Here is a 9,326-nt window from a genome sequence, read left to right on the forward strand (position 1 = left end):
CATTACAGTTAAAAGTAAGATAAAGGGATTTTTTTTTCTGATTTTTAGAATTTATTTTTACAATATTTCCTAATGTTATTCATAGAATCATAGAATAGTTTGGGTTGGAAGGGACCTTTAAAGGTCATCTAGTCCAGCCCCCTGCAATGAGCAGGGACATCTCCAACTAGATCAGGTTGCTCAGAGCCCCATCCAACCTGACCTTGGATGTTGCCAGGATGGGGCATCTACCACCTCTCTGGGCAACCTGGGCCAGTGTTCCACCACCCTCAGCATAAAGAATTTCTTCCTTATATCTAATCTAAATCTCCCCTCTTTGAGTATAAAACTGTTACCCCTTGTCCTGTCGCTACACTCCCTGATCAAAGAGTCCCTCAAAGGCTTTCCTGTAGCCCCCTTTATGGAATGTGCTCTAAGGTCTCCCTGGAGCCTTCTCTTCTCCAGGCTGAACAACCCCAACTCCCTCAGCCTGTCCTCACAGCAGAGGTGCTCCAGCCCTCTGAGCATCTTTGAGGCCTCCTCTGGACCTGCTCCAACAGTTCCATGTCCTTCTTGTGCTGAGGGCCCCCAAGCTGGATAGAGTGCTCCAGCTGGGGTCTCACCAGAGTGGAGTAGAGGGGCAGAATCCCCTCCCTCGATCTGCTGGGTCATGTTGCTTTTGATGCAGCCCAGGATGCGGTTGGCTTTCTAGGCTGCGTTATAAATGGAGACCTGTTCCTCTCCCCTTCATCACCCAAAATACAGTCATACAAAAGAAACTTCTCAAACCTGTCTTCAACAATAAACATGCATTAACCATTGATTTTTTTGCACGCTTGTCCTTTTAAATAGTGAAACAACGTATAGTACAACTGAAGACAAAACCCTGTGCTTTACCCTTCCATCAGTCTCCTATTTACATCTGTAGTGTATTGACTGAAAATTAACTTACCTCTTTGGCTCCTGATTCTCTCAGTAGTTTTATTATGGGTGAAATGGTATTGCCCCTCACAATTGAATCATCAATGATAACAACTCGCTTGCCTTTAAAATTATCAGACAGAACGCCAAACTTCTTTGCAACACCAAGTTGCCGTAACCTCATATTTGGCTGGATAAACGTTCTCCCTACATATCGATTTTTACAGAGTACTTCAACGTATGGTAGTCCGCACTGTAAACAGGAGACAGTTAAACAGAATTAATATCTAAAGAACTGGTTATTTTCAGTTATTGTTTTAAAAAAACAACCTCAGGACTTAGTATGACTTCACAGTAACCAAAAAGCTTTACGAAACTCTAACGGCCCATACCATTATACTCCATTAGAAAAAGAGATATGTGTAAATACACTTGGGGAATAAAATAAGCAAGTTAACATATACCTTTTGAGCATAACCCAGAGCTGCTGGGGTTGCAGACTCTGGAACGGTGCTGACCAGGTCTGCTTCCACGGGTGCTTCGATGGCAAGCTGCTGCCCGCATCTTCTCCTGACTGAATACACCATCTGACCTAAGGACAGCAAAAAGTGGTTTTCCTGGTATGCATAATTCAGATTTCCTCTGTTTGCTCTACAGATTTCTGTGGCAAGTCGCAGGTGTACAAGTCAGTGAGAAAAGCTCCAGAACTAATAAGCGTTCACATAAGGTCATTTTTTATTTCCTTCCATAATGTCATACTTTAACATTCACATTCATATCACCACACAGAGAATTAAAATCCAGTTTGCTCTAATCTGGTAACTAAAGGTCCTGTGGATGTTACAAAATCTATTTACAGGAGGAAAGAAGAAGTAGAAATTACACCTGCGTGTTCATAATGTGCATATTCTATTTTTAGGGTGGTTTCTCCTGCAAAGTTTTTGCAACCCTGCTGTCTGCCTCTGCCCACTTACTAACTTTGAAGCAGTTGGCAAAATTCACCCCAAATTAAGTATGGGGATGAGAGGCCTCAGGAGCTTTTAAGGCCCTAAAAAATTTGCAACGTGGGAGGGTACTGGGAGTATTGTGGTATTGTGGGAGTATTGTGGGATGTGGCAAAGGGTACCGCGGCAGTACTAAGGAATGTAAGAAGGGAGGGTATTGAAGGGCAAAAGGATCATGAAAAAAAGGGATGTGGGATGAAACTGGCTTTATAAAGGTGGAGAACCGTATTGGACCAACAGATGACATGTCCGTAGAAAGCAAAGAAGAGCTTGTTTGTTGGGTATGACAGTCCTAGCTAATACCTTGTCACTAAGACAATTTTGGAGGGCTTCTACTGAAATAATAATAAAAGCATTAGACTGCCAACCCCAAGTACTTACATAATGCATAGAGTGACGTGTTATATTAAAAGCATCTTCCTGAAATAAGCCTTTCTTGCAAAGAAAATGCCAAGATAGAGTTATTTTGCAAATCCTATTTCATAAGTCTAATTTTTAAGAAGTTTTCCAGGAACTAATAAAGTTCCTTTCTTAAGTCTCTCACTTTTAAGGGCTGTTTCCTTTACCTTAATCATGTTTGTGGCCCTTTTCATCCCTTCCATTAGACCACGCAGGCCGGCCTGACTGAGGCCATGTGCAAAGCCAGGAACAGCAAGGTGATGTTATTACATGCTCCTCCTGATGAGTTTTATCTCAAGAACAGTGCCAACCCGTTCTGTCCCAGCCCTGCTCTGCAAGCTCACATTCCATGGTACCCTACTGTGATGCCAAGATCCCTTCCAGAGCCATTGTTCTCCAGGATAACATCTCCTGGGATGGGGAAGGGCTTTGTACATTGTATCTTCTTACCTTCAAAAATACTGTCTGGTCTTGCAAAATAAACATATTCAAAGATGCAGAATGCTGAGGGATCTCCTTCAGGTCTTGGTACAACATCCAGCGTCTGCACATCATATCTGGATATTTTCACAATCTCTCCAGGAAGGACCTCGCGATAGTATCTTGAAAGAGAAATACATGGCGTTTAGAAATGTCCCGAACCTGAATGATAGCTTCAAAATATAAGCAAGATTAAAGTCACAGAAAAAATGCTTTTGAACATCCTAGCACATTTGTTTCTATCTTAGGATTTGACTAGGGTGTTTCAAGACCAACATGCTAAGACAAGTGATCCTTCCTAAAACAGTCTGAATTAATAACCAAAAGCAGTAAATTAATACTTAGTACCAGAGAATTGCAGTATTCTTCCTATACGTGAGCCGTACAGTACTCAGTCTAGTACAGGCTTAATTCACATTATATTTTAATCATTTAGCCCTAGAGCAATACTAGGGAACTTTTCTATGACTATCTATTATAATACAATATAAAAAACATAATCAACAATAAAGATGGGAGCCAAAAAAATCCTGCCCCACAGTCTAGAGAAATACCTGTCTAGTGGTAACAGGTAGCTACCTCTGAATAAAGTAAAACTGACTGGAAACATACATTCCAATTCTCATATCTGAAGAAATATTATGAATTAAGAAATGGTATTAGGTTTATTATGTTACAGTGTTTAACCTTATTATGCATTTTTCTAGATCCTTTAGTGAGTCCTCAGGTGGCTATTCAAACACCTTCAGTCTGAATCTATCACACAACATTGAAATATTCTGGAGATCTAAATCAGAGGGGAGTCAATTTGTGCGTATTTGCTGGTGATATGTTAGCATTAACAGGCAGCAGCACTGGCTACAGCAGAACTTTATAGACAAAATTGCTTTTTAAAAAACTCCACAGGCTTCAGCTGATGGTCCTACATGGTAAGCTTCTCTTAACAGAGATTTTGAAGAAGTTTCAGAAAACAGTTAGATGTAGAATAAATTGTCTCAAGAAAGCCCCTGTTACCAACAGCTAACACAGATCCTACACAGATAGGGTAGAAGTTACAGTAAAAGAACACGGAACACCTTCAATAAATCACTGCAGAATGGAATAAAAGACTACTAAAGTAGCATAGAATCATAGAACCATAGAATCATAGAATGTGTTGGGTTGGAAGGGACCTCTAAAGGCCATCTAGTCCAACCCCCCTGCAGTGAGCAGGGACATCTTCAACTCGATCAGGTTGCTCAGAGCCTCATCAAGCCTGGCCTTGAATGTCTCCAGGGATGGGGCCTCCACCACCTCTCTGGGCAACCTGTGCCAGTGTCTCACCACCCTCAGTGTAAAGAACTTCTTCCCAGTGTCTAATCTAAACCTGCCCTGCTCTAGTTTAAAGCCATTGCCCCTCGTCCTATCGCTACATGCCCTTGCAAACAGCCCCTCCCCAGCTTTCCTGTAGCCCCTTCAGGTACTGGAAGGGGCTGTAGGGTCTCCCTGGAGCCTTCTCTTCTCCAGGCTGAACCACCCCAACTCCCTCAGCCTGTCCTCACAGCAGAGGTGCTCCAGCCCTCTGATCATCTTCGTGGCCTCCTCTGGACCCGCTCCAACAGGTCCACGTCCTTCTTGTGCGAAGGGCTCCAGAGCTGGACACAGTACTGGACAAAGTAGAGTCACATTGCTTCCTGGGTTTGCTTTACATTTCTTTTTATTCAGTGGTTGTGTTCTTCATGCAGTTTTGCACTTTTTTTTATTTGATGAGGATCCACCTTTATTTACTAGCCTACTCCCCAAATGCACATTTTTATAATGTCTGATTAGGACATAGAGTAAATAACTTCCTCGTAATCTTTCTTCCTTCAATTATGTTCTAGTTCACAATTGCCTTCCACTCCAAACTTCTAAAGATCAATTTGGGGTCTCCTGAAGAGCCTCTTCACTTCCCTTTTGTCCAGAGACAGTATCACACGTTTATTTTCAGACTGTCTTAGCTAGAGAGGTAATGTGAATGTCGTCTTGTGTTATGGCTCTGATGGGTGTTTGCACGCGTGGAAATAGTTTCAGGTGCCCATCATGTTTTTCAAACAAGGGGACTGGCTCGTCCAACAGCACAGGCTACAGCTCAGGTTAGTCCAGCCTGTGAACTACCAATGTAACCTTTCTGTAAGTGAAGAATTATTTTGTAATACAACAATTCTGCTGCAAACTAGGCTAAATTTAAAAACTTACACGGATAACCGGGTTTAATGCAACAAGTAAGAGGCACTTCCTTTACAACAGTGAAGTCATCTTTACTGTTACTTTCTGAACACCTAATTCATCTTTTACATGGATCTGTTCAAGAAAATAAACTGGCAAAAAACAGGACTGCCAAAAAAAAATCAACCCTCCAAACAAACTAGTCCTTGACGTCTTTCACATTGTTAAAGATTATGATATTTAGCAATTTGAGGTTTAATGTTTAATCGCTGCTCAAGGGGAGCTTTCAGATAAATTAAGAATTGTGGCACTTACTCTGCACCAATAGACAAAAAGCTACAGGATTCAGAGGAGACGACCCATCCTTCTGTTTCACTGTTATCTTTTCCTGAAATGAAAGACTGCAGTTAGAGTCCACAATTCTTCTTACCGTGACCCCCCGCAATTGCATTTCTACTGCAGTATCTGGCTTGCTATGGTTTAGCTTGCCAAGTGCACAATTAAAGACTGTTGTAATTTCTAACTAAAAGGTAAAGCATTCCAAAGTTTCTGTAATATTATTAAAAAATCCAAGCAAACAATGTAAACACCATAAACCTGCTCTAGGCAGAAGTGGAAGTAACAGCATCATATTCCCAGTTCACAAAGACAATTCCGATAACTACCTTTGTTATCTCTGCACTATTTCAAACTTTTCCAATTCTAGTTCAGTGACTTTAGGTACAGATAACTGTATCTAACTAACTGTACCACTTGTGTGAACTTTTGTAGGTGGCCAGACGACCACCAGAGGTGCCTTCCAGCCTCAACCCTTCTGTGATTCTGTTTGTCCCTGCTTTCCTGTTTAGGTGATGAGATGTTAATTAAATTTTCATGAATATTCTATTACAGTTGGGCTGGCTAATTCTGACACTGTCATCAAGCGACGGGGATTACCTTTTGCTGGGGAACGGAAAAGATGTTTGCAGACTTCCTACAAATTATTTTTTCCTTACCAACATTTTTTTTGTTTTGAATTTTCAAAATTGACTTTTGCATCACATATTCCTACTTACACCTCAGTAAGTGGGGCTTTAATGACTTATCAGTGATATCAGGCACAAACTATACATATACATGTATATATGTGTATATGAATATATATGGATGGTTTACCTTTTCCATTCATGTCCCCTACTGGAATAAGGCGACCAATGCAGAGTGGGCGATTCCCATACGGATCACGTACTGCATAGATTATGTCTTTATGCATAATGAGCAATGAATACGAAGTTGGAGTTTCATTCATTAGATTTTTTATTCTGAAATGAGACATAGGTGAACATAATCATGTGCATTTACAGCAGCGTACCACGCTGAGATCGGACTGCTGTTCTTGATTCCAAAGCCCATCCTCCTCACCTTGCTACCCAGTCGGCTGTATCGTCGTTTTCTAGAGGGGGCGTGAAAGCCAGCAGCTGGGTGATCAGTTCACTGTCAGAACTGGTCGACAGTCCTACACCATGCCGCATAAGCTTTTAAGGCACAAAACAAAAGCGTTACCAACATTTTAAAAAAAATATCCACATAACACTGCTCAGATTTTAATCTAACGGCACATTTGTGCAATGAACAAATGTTTTAAAACACATCAGTGTTTCTGGTGATCAGATCATAATAATGTCAAATTTCTTCCAACAAACCAAATATGTAAAACAAGCTGGTACAATCATCTATGCCTGGTACTACATTTCTCCCTTTGCATCCCGTTCCTTCACTCCACGTGCAACCAAAATTAATACCATCAATATTCAGGGCATAAATTCATGTTTGGGTCATTTAATCAGCTTTGTGCTTCTGCTTGCTCTGGGAAGAGAGGGAAACTATACAAGAGAAAATATGGAATTACCTATAGCAGATACAGAAAGAGATATCAGGGCAGAATGGTGGTTTGGGCACAAAACAACAACAAAAAAAAGAAGTGTGAAGAGAAGCAGAGTGGGATTAAAAAACTGAAATCCCACAACGCAAAGTTTGCTAGACCTGGTTAGTCAAATTGTTCTGTCTTGGCGTATTTATGCTTCTAAGAGAGAAGAGAACCTGCAGTGTATCTAGCCAACTATTACAACTCATTCAATGCTATATGCATTACAGTTCCTAATTTGTATCTTTAGAAATCATTCATCACGTGATTCTGATTCCCTCCTCTGAACGTACACTTCCTCACCACTGTTTTTTTTCTCCCATCCATTCATACGCTTGGGGCTCTGATTAAAGAAGGGCTAGGTTCCTTTGGGCACACCATGCGTTTTCCTCACTTCAATGCAAGAGTATGTCCTCTCGCTTTTGGATGGAACATACCATAGCAGAGGTTTCACAATGAAACATCTGCTAAATTTTAATTCGGTTCTTTAACACATACCCTTCTAGCCACACTATAAAATTTGGCACTTGTTGGTTTATGTCCTGATGGTGCTCATGATTAATTTTGCAAGCCACGAATACAAATAAAGACAATATTCCAAACCAGACATTTCGTATTACTATTACCTCAACTTATTACACCCCTCCTAACTCTAAGCATATGATTTGCTCCTTCTGTCCGGAGCAAAGGTGGCACAAAGGAGCAGAGCTTCAAGCCAACCTGCCTTTTGTTACGGCTGAGTTAGTTTTCTCACTTGATCAACAGGAATGTGAGCATCAGTCTGGAGCACTGATGAATCATTCCCTGTGACAGTTACAAATGTCTCCCCTCCCCAGGATTTTTTTCCCCCCAAAATGATCTATTTTGATTATGGTGCTCTTTCACTACCCCAAATAGTTTGATATTTAGAAAAAGTCATAGCAAACTTATTGCTCATTGCTGCCTCATGCTCATAAAGAAGTGATGCCAGAGCCCCCCAAAGGAGATACTAACCTTCCTCCTGAGCCGTACAGCGTTTGTTAGCTCCCCGTTGTGCGCCACAGCGATCTTCCCATGAAGAGTCTCTACGACAAAGGGCTGGCAGTTCTGCAGCTCAGAAATTCCCGAGGTGGAGTACCTCGTGTGCCCAATACCCAGGTTTGAAACGTACAGCTTCTTCAGGCTGTCTGCGTTGAAGACATGATTTATAAGACCCATTCCCTTTGGGAGAAAAAGAAAAAAAAGTTCTGTTTGGTTTTGTTTTCCTGGCAGCTTCCTCATTTCTCCTGTGGTTTTGGTACAGCACTAATGCAAGCAACTTTAAGAGAAAGGCAAATAACCTGAAAGACACAGGAAAGAAAGAAGCGGAGCAGGTGTCACAGCGATGTATCAGATTACAGTACTCCTGTTTTTAAATAAAGCAATATACATTTTTGTGCTGAGGAAGTTCATGGAATAACCTATTCCCTGACTATAAATACATCTTCTGAAAAACACTACCAAACTGTTGTGGTGTTTAAAAACACTAGGAAAAAAAGACTGCCAGAAGACGGGCAAAGAAGAAAAAAGTTGTAAGAAGAAAATTCTATGTAAAGAATACCTTTTACAAGTTAGTGGTATATTGGATTTACTTTTATACTGGGTCCGTGATAAAGGTTATTAGATTCTACTGTCATTCTTGCCAATGTCAGAAGCAAAGCTTATTTTCAGAGGTTTTATTGTTTACTTAAACCAAACTTTTCATATAGTCAAGTTGCCTTCTATCTAAAGCAGAAATGCCTCAAAACATTTTAGTCAGCTGTCAGGAGCTTCTTTTGGTAACAAGGACTGTGTGGAGACAATTTAGCAGTAGGAATAGTCTGAAAAAACCGCAGAGAGCAGAAGTTAAGACTGGATTCCAGGCCCTCCTACAAACTCCAGCTTCTGCTGCTGCCTGTGGAAAATATTTACATCCTTCTAAGCTCAGTTTCTCTATCCCGTGTGGTACTTGTGATATACACGATGGCACACATGATAACATGCCTCCAGGACCTCCATAGGCGGGAGAGGCCTGAAGTTGTGAATGGTTCATAACCTGTGCTGTAGGTACAACAACAAGAGAGTGGGGTGGGACAGGAATTGGTTGAACTATTTTCAGAGCTCGACCAAGAGAGCTTAAAGAAAGCTCAGCTTTAGGGTATTTTCTGCTGTGACTGCTATAGAGTCAGAATACCAAGAGGCTGTGGTTGCACATGTGATTTCAGGATACTTACTATCACGTTAAAAAGTTCCTGCCTCAAACTGTCGAACTGGTATAAATTTGCTTTATTGTCTCTCAGGTGACATAAAGGTGCTCTAGAGTCTATGTCACGTGCTCATCTATGGACAGAAATGCAAGCGTGAGCTCTTATTTCACTTGGGTGAGCTTTACCCTAACAGGAGATCTGGCAGTTCACAGGTCCGGTGTTAACGGCTGTGGCCGCATTAAGCGTTGC

General features: G+C 41.2%; 1 protein-coding gene across 1 annotated transcript in view; it reads right to left on the reverse strand.

The window, feature by feature from the left end:
- The window catches only part of PPAT (phosphoribosyl pyrophosphate amidotransferase), a 9,784-nt gene extending 1,714 nt beyond the window's left edge, over positions 1-8,070 (reverse strand). The window contains exons 1-7 of the mRNA XM_063337222.1: positions 7,867-8,070; positions 6,372-6,484; positions 6,126-6,271; positions 5,286-5,358; positions 2,754-2,905; positions 1,365-1,492; positions 932-1,153 (exon numbers count right to left, since the gene is read on the reverse strand). Coding sequence (XP_063193292.1) covers positions 932-1,153; positions 1,365-1,492; positions 2,754-2,905; positions 5,286-5,358; positions 6,126-6,271; positions 6,372-6,484; positions 7,867-8,070 — 1,038 coding nt within the window. The remainder of the gene's footprint in view (positions 1-931; positions 1,154-1,364; positions 1,493-2,753; positions 2,906-5,285; positions 5,359-6,125; positions 6,272-6,371; positions 6,485-7,866) is intronic.
- Positions 8,071-9,326: the final 1,256 nt, after the last annotated feature.

The sequence above is a fragment of the Chroicocephalus ridibundus genome, chromosome 5 (assembly GCF_963924245.1).
Source record: "Chroicocephalus ridibundus chromosome 5, bChrRid1.1, whole genome shotgun sequence".
Taxonomy (NCBI): domain Eukaryota; kingdom Metazoa; phylum Chordata; class Aves; order Charadriiformes; family Laridae; genus Chroicocephalus; species Chroicocephalus ridibundus.